This window comes from Actinia tenebrosa, unplaced genomic scaffold (assembly GCF_029948245.1).
Source record: "Actinia tenebrosa isolate PJP-AT-01 unplaced genomic scaffold, QUT_ActTen_1.0 PGA_scaffold3__52_contigs__length_22856419, whole genome shotgun sequence".
In the NCBI taxonomy this organism is placed as follows: domain Eukaryota; kingdom Metazoa; phylum Cnidaria; class Anthozoa; order Actiniaria; family Actiniidae; genus Actinia; species Actinia tenebrosa.
In genome coordinates, this window is record NW_028292580.1 from 8342830 (window position 1) to 8358552 (window position 15723).

Genomic DNA, 15723 nt, shown 5'->3' on the forward strand with positions numbered 1-15723 from the left:
CTATTCTGCGTAATCCGTACACCCAAGGGCAGAGGGACTTAATCGCCGTCATGTCCGAAGTCCATACGATGACCCAGCGGATGTCTCGGGGTATGGCATGAAGGCACTATCTTTTTCCTTCTGTATTTTGGAATTAAATATCTAATTAAAGTTAGTGGACGTGAGTTCGATTCTCACCGCATTAAGAGTACATTTCTTTCTTCTTCTTCATTTCATTTAGCCACAGATCTTTTTTTATATTTAAACTCATCACACGTAGATGAGCTTGGCGTTGGTGCTTGGGTGGGAGGAGCCTCGGGAACTCGGCGGAGGTCAGCGGTAACTATGGCAACCCTGTCACCTCCCACCTAGCACCGTCACACTGACTTGGCAGTGGAATACTTACCTATACTTACCTTAGTGGAGGGTGGGTGGGAAAACAAATAGCGTTGGTGTAGCGTACAAACTGCGTAAGCTAGCGTTAGCGATATGAGATAGCGCATAGCGTTAGCGAAATCGGATAGCACGTGGCGTTAGCGAAATTGGATAGCACCCGATGCAAGCTTCGTCCCCAGATACCATCTGTTCATCATTCATCTCATTGCGTGAGACATTAATTTGCTTATCAGATGGCCGCGAAGCTATAGCCTTTTGATGACAGATACTTGCGATAACAGGCAACTTAGTTCAAGTCTAACTTTGCTTAAATATTTTATTTAACCACATTTAAACTCATCACACGTAGATGAGCTTGGCGTTGGTGCTTGGGTGGGAGGAGCCTCGGGAACTCGGCGGAGGTCAGCGGTAACTATGGCAACCCTGTCACCTCCAAATGATTCTCCAAGGTGCTTGGAGAGGAGGAACAGGAAGAAGGGCCTCCCACCACAATGATCCAAGCACCAACCCAAACTAAGGTCACTCCAGGAAATTAAGCTTGAGAAAGATAGCGCGAGATCGAGGCTAAGGATTCTGTAGGTGTCCGGATATAACTTTGATAAGCGTTACTAGTCCATCTGCCAAGGGTTTGGATCATGTGATCTGGAACACCATTGCGCGCTGCAACTGTGGCGGCTCCAATCCTGAAGCTATGGCTGGAAAAATTACCAGTCACTCCCGCACCAGCGAAAAATATCCCTCAGCCACGACGTCAGCAACTCTCGAGACAATGGTTGGCCATTCTTTAATAAGAATAGTGGACCTGAAGCATTTCCTCTTTTATGCAGAAAAGCGGACATTGCAGTCACCGCACACAGTGGGGAGACGCCACAACCAATGCGAACATAGCACCCTGCGCGGAAAGGATCGGTTTTGGATGCTTTGATCCATACCCGTAAGCACGATGGTCGGTCCAAATTATCAAACGACAAGTCCGAGACCTGCAGGTGAATGGTGGGGTCGAAACTGGCCAAGCTGGAGACCGTAAACTCTGCCGATCGCAGGAAACCAAAGTATGCGAGCGTACGTGACGACCAAAACATGGCATGGTCAAACGAGTCAATATCCAGGGCCTTGAAAATGGTGAGCATGAGAGCGTCGGTAATCGGTAGACGCTGTGAAAACTGGGACCCTTGGGAACGTTTAATGCCCCGAAAGACTTGATGCAGCCGCGGACAATTTACCAATGGATCTGCGTGACCCTGCTCGATGTGAAGGGCCCGAACCGCTGACAGGTAGACTTTAATAGACCGATGCTGAAGCGACTGTGCCAGAAACGTTACAAAAAGACATAAAGTTCTCTCATCTGCAGGTAAGACAGGAACTTTGCCAAGCTGATGGCAAAAATCAATAAATTTACGCTGAGCAGACGCGTAAGTGCGACGTGTGGTGGGAGCCAGGCCATTTAGGAGGAATTCCTGACACTGTTTCTTTAGAGTGGACTGGTCAAGTTGAGAAGAAGCTGATGCGGAATTGGAGTTGGGGATCGGTGTGCTGAAGGAGCCAAACGCCTGAACTCCTGCCAACGAAAACGGGATAAGGCATCAGCGATTGCATTGTGGACGCCGCGTATGTGGAGCGACGAAAAGGAAAAGTTAAAGCGCGCTGCCGCTAGCAACAGACTGCGCAACAGCCGCATCAGGTCGGGGACTTTAGAAGTCCTGCCGTTCAGCATGAACACCACAGCCTCGTTGTCGGAACGAAAGATGACATGCTTTTTGGACCACCGATGGCCCCACACATGCGCGGCTAGAACGATCGGAAAGAGTTCCTTATATGCAATAGATTGAGAACCCTGCTTCTCCAACCAGACACCGTTGAACCACGCTTGGTCCAGAAAAGCTCCATAACCAATTGCTCCTGAGGCGTCCGATACCACCTGGGTATCGCCTACGACTGGGATACCAGGATACAGCCAAAAAGAAACCCCGTGCCACGTAGAGAGGAACTGGTGCCACCAGTCTAAGTCGCGATGGAACTCCCAATTCAGACGTATAGGATGGTCTCGCTTGCGGAAACAGCCTAGCAGGTCAATCATGCGCCGTATAAACGTGCGACCAGGCCACACCACCTTCGCTGCGTGGTGGAGGTGGCCAATCAACGATTCTAGGTGATGTCTATTACACCAGCGTCGCGACCGCCAGGTAGCAATCAATAGTTTAAGGTTGCATAACTTATCTGCTGGCAAACGAGCAATTTGGTTCACTGAGTCCAATTCGATGCCTAAAACAACCAGGGTAGTATCAGGGCCTATGCATTTGTCGGGATGTAGCGGAACAGCTAGAGTGCGGCATACTTGACGTGACTTAGCTAGGTTAACTGCGCAGGCGTCAGTGTTAGGAGGGCCCGCCATGATAAAATCATCAAGATAATGAACGAGATTGCTAACTTGGTAATTGTTCACCAAAATCCACTCTATCATCGAGGCTACCGCATTGAAAATAAACGGGGCTGATCGAAGACCAAAAGGTAACGCTAAGTAAACGTAATACTTTCCGCGCCACTTCATACCGAGAAGGTACCTGTCAGAAGGATGAACCGGAATATTACGGTAGGCCGATTCGACGTCGAACTTTGCCATCAGTGCTCCGGTACCAAGGCTAGAGATCATCCGAATGATTTGATCAACCCTGACATACTGAAGGGTAAAAGCCTCGCGGTCGATACCATCGTTCACGCTAAGTCCCCTGGGAGATGAAAGGTCGACTATGAGCCTCCATTTTCCAGGCTGGCCACGCTTAGGTATCACCCCAAAGCTGCTGACGTGCAGGTCAGGAAGGGGAGGTTCGGAGAAGGGGCCCGCGACCCTGTTCGACCTGACCTCATTTTGCAGATACGAATCAATCACCTGAGGGTTGTGGATAGCGGTTTCCTTGTTACTCTTGGCCGATCTTAAAGAGCTGAGTTGACTTTGGAATCCAACTTTGAAACCATATCGAATCCCACTTAAAACATAAGCCACTTCAATCTGGTCTGGGTGTGATAGCAACTCTTGGGAAAACCACTCAACACTAAGGGGCGTGACGTCAGATACCAACGGGAGGTTAAGCATAGCTGAAAGAAGATACAATACGACCGTGAAAATAATAGTGACCGGCAGATGTTCCGAACTGCTCACACGACTTAAAAAGAGATACGTGAGGCGATAAACGACGAGTAAAGCTAATTACCCTAGATAGGAACTTAGACGGGGTAAAATTACATGCACATAAACATAATATATCGAGAGTAAAGTATATGCTATGGGAGGGGGAGGACCCACTCTGGCGATAACACGGGACTCGAAAAGAACGAAAAATTAGCAAAATAAACGCGTAAGAGGGTCCCGACGTAAAGCTTGAAATGCTGTTGCGATAGCATACAAAGGGACCTACAGAGACAGCTAGAAGACGGCTTAATTGTCCTAATAACGCCGCAGCCAATCATAGAGGCCAGACTGACAGCAAAGCTAATTTCTTAAGGGCCTGGTTACGCGAAAAGATTGTATCAAGGTTTTGTAAATATAACGCGCTAAAAGGTATGACAGCATAGAGAGATAACACAAAAGTCCTAGCACGAAAGGTTTTTTTTTTTTTAAATATATATATATATGTATATATATCATATGCAATGAAATACCAGTGACATTGTCTGCGTTTCTCATAAAGCCTAGCATGCAGAAAAGAAATAACGACGGCACGAAATGTCCCGAGACCATTGAAACGTTCCAGACAATTGACAATACACAATCTAAATGCACTTGAACTGTCTAGACAAGATTACGAGCGAAAATTATAGAGTGCTATACAAGATAGCTAAGGCTAAAGAACAAATTAAACGGAACATTTTTTTTTTTTTTTTTTTTGTAAGAACCATAAGTATAACATAAAGTACTAGCGTGCTTGGATTAGCGGCGCTTAGACCTGTGAAGTTCCCCCGACGACTCGGCAAACGTGGATTTCCGTTTGGACTCCGAAGACTCGTCGGTCCCACTCGGGCAATCTACCAAGCGATGGCGGCCAGAACATGAAGAGCACTTGTGTGCGAAGCGGCAGCCACTATAACGCGAAGAACACTGCCCCCGATTCCAAGAACGGCATATGGTGTCGCTATTGGATGAGCCCTTGGGTTCTGCTCCTTCAGCAGCTGTAGCACTGAGAGCGCGTGGGACAGATCCCGCGGTGTGGAAACTGTAGAGCTGGCTATTGATGTGCGACCAGTCTGTGAGTTTGCTTGCTGCTGCGTGCTCACGAAAAGCCTTATCGTAAGACAGCCAAGCCCGGCCGCTAAACTGGCGATAGGTTCGCAGAATAAGCAGCTTGTAGAGCAAAAGATCTTTCCAGCGATTGGGAAAATAAGAAGTCAGCACGAGCGAGTAAATGCTGAACGCCTCGACCCACGTCATTATGTCCTCTACCTTTCGCCGCTGGCGCTTGGGCGTAGAGGTCAAAACGATGCGACCATCAAAGAAGAGTTGGGGCTCGTTTTCCGTCTCCACCAGGTTAGGAGAAATGAGATCGCTCATGTCGACGAACTTGCCACTGATGATCTGGGTAACCAGCTTTGCGGGAACGGGAGAGCAACCTGGGCCAACGATAAAAGGCTGATGCAAGACCGCCGAAACAGATGGCAATGATGGCGCCCAAACCGACGAGACGGAGCTCGGCACAGATGCTGAGAAAGCTAGCGTAGCGCTCGTGTCAGCCAATGACTGCGATGGTAGCGTAAAAGTGCTGGCGAATGAAGGTACAGGTAAAATAGACGTACCTGTAGCGTCCTGCGTAGCAGAAACCACTGCGGAGGTGGAAGAAGTTGGCAGTGCAGGCTGTGAAGAATAAGGTGGCGAGGAGGACGAGTTTCCTGACCCATTTGCAGAGGATGCCTCCAAAACCGCTTGAACAACCTCCCGGATAATCTCCTGCCGGTCTTCTGCAGAGAATACGGCCGTACTACTTCGTGTAGCCCGAGACATAACGAGAGTATAGCGTAAAAACAAATAGCGTTGGTGTAGCGTACAAACTGCGTAAGGCACTATCTTTTTCCTTCTGTATTTTGGAATTAAATATCTAATTAAAGTTAGTGGACGTGAGTTCGATTCTCACCGCATTAAGAGTACATTTTTTTCTTCTTCTTCATTTCATTTAGCCACAGATCTTTTTTTATATTTATATATTCTCTTTTATAAACGACTTTTAATGATTAAAGACGATAGGAACTTTTTTCTTTAGAAAGGATATCTATTTTTTGCTAACATTCAGCATTAACAGTTAAGCGATCTTCATCTCAAAGAGGCGGGCTGTGCTATCCTCGTTTCAAACTTTCTGGGAGCAGTTGACCGAGAAGTGGTTTTTACTAAATTTGGATTCTCTGTCTTATATTCTATACATTAAATCAATTTCGTAGTTAATGAATCCAATTGATTTTTTATGGTTTGAATATGTCACTTCAGTCCGTCTGTAAGTAATTGATTTCAAAGGGAAACTACTTGCAAATGCAACGAAAAAAGTTTTTTACATCCACTGAAAGGACTTTTTTAATAATCGTAAAACTATATGTTTTGGTCAAAACAAAACAAAAATATAAAACAAAAAAGTATTATAAACTTTTTTACAATAACTTACAAATTTCTCGCGCGCTCATTGATTATTTTTTATCATTAATAAGAGGACAGACAGATAAAGCTGACGTCATCGAGCGTACGCTCTTTCCTTTAGTTGTATCGATCAGTGAAAATGAGAAGTTTTTATCGTTTTTGTTATTGTGAAAACTCGACTACGCCTCGTGGATCCACACTACTTTGACAATGTGATGACGCAATTTATCGTCAATAAGAGGACGTACACATAAAAAACTGATGTCAATTTGTTAAGGTGACTGTCTACTTTTGAAAAACGATTTAAACTTTTTTTTTAAACGGCAATACCACAAAATATTGACGGCTAGTTGGGAGAAAATATATTCCGTATTGGGAGGATATTTTCTTCCAACGCCGTCAATATTTTGTGGTATAAGCCTGAAGCGAGATGACGTTTTACCCCCGTCTCTAGAACATAATCCTTTTCGCATTGCTTTTGTTCCCATGTATGGGCAATTTTTTTCAATGGTTACGCACAGGGTTCCCATGCGATGATTACGAAAACTGAGTTGGATAGTTTACCACATTTCTATACCTATGGAGCTCCGCTATTATGCCCTCGGTTGCGCAATTTGCATTTTCTCTCATCAAACTATATTCCTATAATAAGATATAAGATATTAGGTGACTCCCACACATCAAAAACATAAAAATTGGGGGTGGTGTTTGAGACAATTTGATTACCGTCAAAGTTTAATAACTTTGGCATCCTGCTCAGGATTGACATTCTATCCGAGGGGGTGTTTCCCAGTTTGCGCGCTACAAAAACAAAGTCAAGCCCCCCTACTCATTTCTAAAAGATTCATTTTAATTGATTGCTCCTATTGCTTCTATTCATAGTGATATAGGTATGAGCAGAGTGCCGCAGTGGAAGCGTGCTGGGCCCATAACCCAGAGGTCGAAGGATCGAAAACTTGATCTGCTATGTAGTTATTTTTATTTTTATTCCTTTCTTCTTTGCGTTAATGTCTTTTCGTTGTTTTTCACTCTTGTGATCAAGTTCTCATTCTCTTTATTTCGAATCACCATCATTTCCCCCCTTAGGTTTGACTCTGCCTCAAAATAGAAACATTTTAATCTTCTTATCAATTTTGTCTCTTTATTTGGTTTCTAAGAAGGCAAAAGGCGTATTCTACCTGGTCTAGTGGTTAGGAGGCGGCGCTCTCACCGCCGTGTCCCGGGTTCGTTTACCTGCGTGGGAAAATATTTTGGCATAATTTTCCCACCAAACAATAAATAGAGGTTATTACATTGCTAGTTGCGTACTACAGTAAGGAAATTTTACGATCGAAATTGCGGCCGTCTTTCGAGCCCCGCAGAGGCGCGAAAAATAGAGATTACTTCATGCAAAGCGCGCGCGTACGGGATTTTCGCACGAGCTGGTGAAGTATCTGAAATCGAACGAGTGAGCGCAGCGAACGAACAACTTGAATACACTAAAAATATTTGAAAGCTGCTTGACAAAGCTACCCGCGATGACCGCGAAAACACGATTCGCCCCCCTCGACCAATGGTTTGCGATTGGACGAAACGCTTTTTTCACGCGTGACAAATCGTTTGGCCTCTCTGATTGGCTAAAGAAAGTCGCGAACTTGTTTTTCATACAGGGAGATTTGATAAGAAAATCTCAGTATGTATAAAATAAATACAGATTCAAGACAAAAACTATTCGGCTGTAATACACAACCAGCGGTGTAACAAATTGTTTATTAACAGTAAATGTTAACATTGAATTTGTTTATTGTATGAAACGAAAAAATGAGAAAAAGTGCATAAAAAATTTTTTTTTTCGAAAACAAGCAAACTTGAAAGACACGAACTCAAACCAATGACGTGAGCGGCGTAAAGGAAAAAGATAAAATTTTCTTGCCTTTTCTTAGCTAAATAAATTTGTTGAATACTGGTTCAAAGACGTGTATTATCGCTCTGTATGATCTGGTAATTGCACTCGAAAATGGTTGTGATTCATAAGGAATGTGTGTGCTGTATAATAAAATCAAATAATGCAATTGGTTTTTGAGGTTCAAAGTACTTTTTAGTATGTGGTTGAAGGTCTTACCTTTTAACAACCGATCTCACGTCCTTTTTACCTACAGATGGTTCCAACTACATATTTGACTATCCTCTCGAGTGATATCGATAAAACATTTATACAATATCCAACCCTTGAAGTAGAGTAATGTGATAATAGCGTAACTAATATGAGCGGATTACAAGAACAAGGGGGATTAGCTCAAATGGTAGAGCGCTCGCTTCGCATGCGAGAGGTACCGGGATCGATATCCGGATTCACCAAGTTACGTTTTTTGCTGGAGCTGTTCTTCTATTTAAATGCCTCATTACTTTTTTTAAACTTATCTAGTTTATTGATCTACCAACATCTTTCCTGGGCCACTCTCACGCCAAGGCAAGAAGACCCTGACCCTGGTCAAAAAAGGGTTTCTATTGGCTAACTTCATCCTGAAATTTGATTGGTCATTGTTTGATTAATATATATATTTAGGCACTGCCTAAAAGCGGAGCTCCCAATACGGAAGTCACAGGGAGAACAATTTGAATGAAACTGAAAGGTAAAAATAAGATCGGGGAAAAAATCTTCAATTTTTTTTTTATTCGAGATGAAGATAATTTCTCCCATAATAAAAACCATGCAGTGAAATCGAATCAAAATGCACTACATTGTTTTTTGTGGTTTTTTTTTTTTTTTGCGCGAGTATACTCTCCCACTTAGGAATTTTGTACACAACTCACCACCACCCTCAGTGGCTAGTTTTGTTATTTTCTTCGACAAAATTTTCCAAGGCCGACAGTTTTAGGCTTTGAATCTCTTTTACTTTAAGAAAAACGAAAGATAACTACAGATAATCCAATCAAATATCAAGTTTAGTGAAATTTACCTCGGATGTCTTTCATTGAAATCGAAAATCTGGAGATTTAGGACAAATCAAGACTAAAAAACAGACTTGAAAACTGATTACGGCGAGCAGAAAATTAAGCTTACTTATGTCTTTTACAGAACGAGACAAAGTTTACATTCAGTTAAACTTGACAAGAACAACTGAGACAAAATAGAAAATAATGCAAAAGGCAATGCAAAATACAAAATGACAAATTTCTTGTCAGTAAATAGGCCCTTTGCAGCTCAGTAATCACGTGCTTATTAATTCACTGAGAGCAAATGAATGAACATTTTGATTCCCATGGGTGAAATATACTGGTGAGCAAACAAACTTTCTACAACCTGTTTTGAGAGATCGCAATAAAACTGCATTTCGTAACACATTGGATACACATGTTTTCATTCAATTCTTTACAAGTAGCTAAAAAGAATCACCAATTTAATATAAAAACAAAAATTTTGCAGTCCAGTACAGACACGTGACCGTTAACTGCAAAGGGCCTATTGGCGTTTGTAAATGTTTTTGAATATTTTTTAGCTTTTTAAAGTGAAAGACAAGGTTTTTATACAATAACATCTCTCAACAACACAAATTTAAGCTCTTTTTTATAATCATACTTGCTCGAACAGCTTTAATAAACAGTTGAATGTTTGGTGTAAAATTATATTTCATTCAATGATTAAAATAAAGTATGTGTGGAAAGATATAACATTATTGAATGAAAGTCTTCTTTGTTTTGCCGATGGGACCCCGCGATAGGAGGCAAACAAAGCTGGTGCATTTTTCTTGAACGAAAAACTTACGATAGCTGGTTAAAAACAACCGAATTGTTAAAGATTTACAAAGCTAAATAAAGGACGAATATTTGTTGTCGTAATATGATCTCCGTGTTATATTTCCTCCAGCATTAAAACAAAATCAAGCTTATCTATAGAAATATAAAAAGTTTTGAGAGAAATTCTTTGATTTGTCGATTCGTCGAGAAAAATGCTTGTCAAAAAAAAAACAAAACAAAACAAAAAAAAAAAACACCATTGTTTGCTAAAAAAACACACATCTGAATTCTTGGAGAACACTTCTTGATCTATCTTTGACTGCATGAAAGTTTTTTTTAATTAGTTTTGGTCTATAACTTGTCCTAAAGCGATTTTTTCTGTGCATTTGAGAGCCGCATTTGTGAGTAGTTTTGTTTTGATATCAAGCGGGTTTCCTGTGTTGTGTACACGGACGGAAAGACGGACAAACGGACCTACGGACGGAAGTGACGTCAGCCAAACCATGAAAAATCAACTCGATGGTTTACCATTTTTTCTTAAGTATGGGGCTCCGCTCGCGCGCACCTTCGGCCCGCGCGGGAGCACCGCTATTAAGTTTAATAATTTCTCCTACTGTTCGATTCCAAACACCGACGCGGTTAATTAACTAGTTTATCTAGTTTCTACCAACCTTATTCATGTCTATCGTTTCCAACGCGAGCTGTCGTAGCCGTTCTCTTCGATCTCTATTAGATTCTGAAGTCGAAGCGACTCCTCCTGAACCAGTCTTACCCCCAGCACGGTTCTGGATGTCCATCTTGAATGAAAACTGTTTTTATGCCTTCTGTTGTTCTTTGATTCTTCAACTTATTGGAGATCAACTTGCTTTGCTTCGAAATGGCGACGTTCTTCTTCCCATGATGCAATTCGGCATCACAAACCGACGCCTGCGGTAAAAAAACAGCGGTGGTAGTCATGCACACGCGCAGTAATAAGAATCTTGTAGTTCTTTGGGGTGTATGGATGTTTGGAGAGCGAAAATTGGCTGTTTTAGAATCTTTATATTCTGGAAGTTAAGAGTGATCTGCTTAATACGGTGTATTAAGTTAAATCATTTCTCCTGCTGTTTGAATAAGGTTGGTATGGTTGATCTGATCTGTTCGCTTGTCTGTCAGTATTTTTTGTTATAGAAATCAAGTTTGGATAGATATACACTGTAGGCAAAGAAGATCGTATTTCTTTTTTCTGACCTTTTTAGAATTTTGTTTACTGACTATTGTGTGAGCTTTTGAGAATTTTTTTAAAAATTTACTCATTATTCATTGGATTTTGATTGCAGGATCCTTATTTCATGAAAAATCATCTTGGTTCCTATGAATGCAAGCTGTGTCTTACTCTACACAACAACGAGGTAAAAGGGACCAATGATTTTGAATAACATACTTAACGATGTCTATCTGGTTATGAAAGTGAGCATTGGTGTAGTAGTGTAGACTACCTAAAGACTACTTAGAGACTCAAAAAACAATTGGTTTTCTTTTATTTATCAAGTCCAACCTCGACTTGAAACCATTGTTTCATGATCAGTCAAGCAAATTTGCTGAGTTTCACTTGACATCATCATTTTCTGTCTTGGGTGGGATGCTCAGACGTGAATGTGCAGTGTATTCCAATGTTATTCCCCATCATTGTCTCCAACATGCTACCTAGTAGTAGCTGATTATTGAAGATCACAGGAGACAAAACAGGCTTCACTAGACCTCCTCCGCTCTGGAGTACTCGAGCGTAATGTCCCATTTCAGACCACGTGTCATTCCCTTGAGAATAATATTCTTTGTTTGAGTTGTTTCCATATTCATGTGTCTTGTTATGTGCAACTGAACGCAAACCTTAAACAAAGAAATGATACTCTAGGGAATGATTTGTGGTCTAAAATGGGAAAACATTAAGTCAGAAATGAGGAGGTTTATGTATACTGCAACTCAGTACATAGAGGATATCACATGGGCGCGCGGAGATACGAATTTATCTTCGAGTGTTCAATTGATATCTCAGGAGTGAGATATCTAAATCGAACACGAGAAGATAAAATTCGTATTTCCAAGCAGCCATGTAATGTTCTGTTTATTACATAGATATCGATGAAACTTAAATAAAATAAAAGCTCGAAAATTCTTTATTGAAATATGTTACTATGTCAACAGCGATATGAAAGATACAGTATGATATCTTCCACTAGTGAAAGATATCAAGTTTTCGACACTAGAGAAAACCTGGTGTTTCATCGATATCTATATAATAAAGTACGTTTCCCAGTCTTATGAAAAACACTCTATTGAGAGAGTTCTGGATAAGTAAGTGTCTTATAGTGTGATTAATATCTTAGGGAAGTTACTTGGCTCACACACAAGGAAAGAAGCATCAGTCAAATTTGTAAGTATATGAGATGATTCTCCAGCATTCTCAGTAGAATGAAATAATAATGAGTTATGCCAGCCACATTTTGGTTCAATGATATATCAAAAGAGTTTGATGACAAATAGCTTAGTTTGATTCCAAGATGTAATGCAGGGCTTAGAATAACTACCAGTAAGTCGCCGGTAATGATGACCGGCCAAATTAGTTTTAGCTTGGTCATACCTCTGGCTTACGTTACTGGTCAAAATGGCCACCCAGAAAAAAAAAATTGGCCGGACAAGTTCCAATTTTGGGCGGGCATTTTCCAATGTCTTGCCATTGTTTTAAGCCCTTTGATGATAGTTGTTAGAAGTATTGCAGGCGGGCATGGAAGTTCCATTCCATGCATAAATGGAAAAGAAATATTTTGCCCTTAATTGCCTCAGTCCCCTGCCTGCCCACCATACTTTTGTTAGTGATCATCACCTCGGAATCAAATTTCTCATCCAACAATAGTGGTAGCAGACAAAAGATCGGCATTTAAAAAATCTTTTGTCAAATTTAACCAACATGCATGGTGGTTATGAAAACTAATTAATCCTTCAGCACATTTATGTTTGAACATGAACAAGGCAGTAGTTCCATCAGAATTAGTTAATTTCTGATTTTTATTTCTTAGGGCTCGCCGTGCTGCAAAGGAAGCTAAAGATGCTCCAGCACAACCAGCGCTTGTGAGTAATCTTCTTTAATGAGATAATATAGTGTGATCTTTTGTATATGCAGACTATTGATTGCACCCTCAACGTTAGCAATGATGAGAGAGAGTGTTTTCCTACTATCTGAAAAAAATCTCCCCATGTAAATGGAGTTGTTTATTGTTTCAATCCTGTGCTTGAAAGGTTTTTCTCTAGTTTTCCTGCCTCTTAAAAAATCAGCTTTTAAACTCCAATTAGAATCCTGACCAGTGGAAGTACTGTGTAAAGTATCAATATGATTAATTAATAAATCATGATTCATTATTAATATCTGTATTTTCTAATCAGGAAAAACCAAGAGTTTCAATGAAGAAGTTTGTTAAGATTGGTCGCCCAGGTTATAAAGGTTAAAATGGAAACAACTTCATAATACATTGCATTCTTTTGTTAAATGTCTTTTTCACCAACTCAATAATATAACTTTGCTATCATTTTAGTAACCAAACAGAGAAATCCAGAAAATGGTCAACATAGTCTTCTTTTCCAGGTAAGAAAGATTTTATGAAAATTTAAAGGTGGTGTTTCCTTTATCATTATTGTGTAGTTCCAGGAAATATCCATACACCACCCACGGAGGGAATTTGTAAGAGGTCCCGCCACCCCCAGGAACTTCCAATTTTCTTCCATACAAACTCTGTACTTTTGTTCTTTCTCTGACTCCAACTCCCCTGCAGAATTCCGAATTCCCTGTTGATGGGGTATGGATATTTTCTGGAACTACCCATTATTCTATTAAGCAGTGTTTCCTTTGGCAAAAGAAAAGATGGCCAACTTATCTAGCTTCACATTTGAAGCTGAAATATATTAGATTTTTGATTTCTATTGACATTTAAGAAGTGGTTCAAGAAATGAACTTTCAAAGAGTAGAAAATTATTTGAGGCCATGAAACTTTAGGTTTCTTTAAACTGCAGGTGTCATAAAAGACATTTAGGGAAGAATTTTGAAAGAATTTTCTACTCTCGCCTCCCTCTACTAATTAATGATCAGCAATCATTCTGGAATTTTTCTAAGCAGGTCATTATTTTTATTGTGACAGATTGATTATCCTGAAATGGCTGAAGGTGTTATACCCAGACATAGATTTATGTCAGCGTACGAGCAGAGAATAGAGCCACCAGACAAGACATGGCAGTATCTACTCTTCGCAGCTGAGCCATATGAAACTATATCATTTAAGGTATAAAATACTATATAAAGAATTGCTCTTGATGTTCTATGAGCCAGGGTAACACTTAGTGGAATGTCGCAAACTAACCTATAATTAATGGTTGGATGTCGGACCATGTCCAGCCTGAATAGCCAATGTGAAAGAGTACGAATCTCTAGCATGATGGGAAACCGAGTACTTCTGCTTTTTCAGCTGTGTTAAAATTTTATCTGACAATTTTTTCTTCAATACTTTCTATGAAACTTTAAGAATTTAAACAGTTGAAATGTTCCCCAGTCAAAACCACTAATTTACTAGACGGATGTCTGATGCCTGGGTGCTAATTTGCATGCTTGCCTTGAAAACTTTGCGTTTTCCAATAAAATATTAACAAAATATATTTCTTTCTTTTGGTATGAAGATACCAAGCAGAGAAATCGATAAAGAGGAAGCCGGGCTGTTCTGGACACAATGGAATAAAGATACAAAACAGGTATGACTTGTTTTGATTTAACTGGGTATCAGGATCTAGTTTTGGTCTTGTTTTACAATGCTTCTCAATACAGTGTTTTCACAAGACGTCACAGCGGCCATGTTGGTATACCAAAACAATACATTTCTATCCAAGAAATTGAACTCTATTTTTATGCAAAAACTGTGCAGAAAGGTTCCATTGTCAGGTACACCAATATGGCTGTCTTGTCACGTGAGTGAAAACTCTCTATAGACTCTGCAGAATCATCATTGCAACGAAGTTTTGATTGACATCAATTAATGTGATTCCAGGACGTTGCATAAGCACGTGTCCTCCCGAAATATGTCATGGAAACACTTTGATCGATCGATGTCCACCAAAATCCTAGTTAGTTGCATTTGCAGATTTTACTATAAAGCTCTTGCTGTTGATAATCACAGACTGTAATTGTGTTCACTTGTGTAAAATGTCTGAAGATTTTCTGGTGCAAATATTGCACCAATTGGATTATTGCTTCTGCCACCATTTCAGATTTAATACATGTGTTTCCTTTGAGTATTATTTCGTTACTGTTGAATATTTATCTGTCCCAATGGTCCATTATTCTGGACTAATATGGAATAATTAAAGCAAAAATGTGTTTTCTTAGGGGAAGGGTGGGCATTGATTTTCACAACAAACGTATTGCATAATAAGGGCCTAACCTTGTAAGGACTAAACAGTAGTAGGAGTTTTTAAATATGTGAGCGAAAATTATCACTCGGTGTTATGATGCTGAGCCAATAATTCTTTTTCTTTTCTTTCAGTTTTATTTACAGTGTCACTTTAGACTCACTCCTCAACAGCTACAGCAGTCTCAACAGCAGCAGCAACGAAAACCTCCACAACCATGAATACCCCCTGGGATTGTACCTCAACGCCCAAAAAACATCCCTGCCGCATATCCTTTAAACCCCTTCGCTTCTTGAAGACTCATTTTTATGGAACTCCTTTTTTGTGTGACTTTTTTCTTTCCTAAAGCCAATTCTATAAGACCTCTTTTTTTTTCAAGAATTTTTGTCCTTTGTTCACTCTTTTTTGCTTGTGTAGCATTTAGATGACAAGATGCTGGGATGTGGAGCAGGAGGAAGTTGTCATTTAACTCACAATCTATGTTCTGCTTGAATCGCATTCGTCCAAAAAAACAAGTGTGATTGGAACAACTTAGCAACTTGTACCAAGGCCCAGTTGCTTAAAGCCCGTTTAGAGCTTAATCCTGGGTTAAC

At 40.5% G+C, this 15723-nt stretch overlaps 3 protein-coding genes and 1 pseudogene across 3 annotated transcripts; 1 reads left to right on the forward strand and 3 right to left on the reverse strand.

Moving 5' to 3' along the window:
* Nucleotides 1–673: 673 nt before the first annotated feature.
* On the reverse strand, nt 674–5287 carry LOC148908421 (uncharacterized; annotated as a pseudogene).
* Nucleotides 1847–3466, reverse strand: LOC148908422 (uncharacterized). The gene has a single exon (XM_089035866.1). It carries the CDS (start codon nt 3464–3466, stop codon nt 1847–1849), a length of 1620 nt encoding a protein of 539 aa, XP_088891992.1.
* On the reverse strand, nt 4244–5365 carry LOC148908423 (uncharacterized). Its single transcript, XM_089035867.1, has one exon. The coding sequence runs from the start codon at nt 5363–5365 to the stop codon at nt 4301–4303; it is 1065 nt and encodes a 354-aa protein (XP_088891993.1). The 3' UTR covers nt 4244–4300.
* A 5661-nt stretch (nt 5366–11026) lies between these two features.
* Nucleotides 11027–15377, forward strand: LOC148908424 (splicing factor 3A subunit 2-like). The gene is made up of 8 exons (XM_089035506.1): nt 11027–11094; nt 12070–12116; nt 12760–12811; nt 13124–13181; nt 13273–13322; nt 13873–14013; nt 14405–14476; nt 15265–15377. The coding sequence occupies exons 1-8, from the start codon at nt 11035–11037 to the stop codon at nt 15349–15351; spliced, it is 567 nt and encodes a 188-aa protein (XP_088891632.1). The 5' UTR covers nt 11027–11034; the 3' UTR covers nt 15352–15377.
* Nucleotides 15378–15723: the final 346 nt, after the last annotated feature.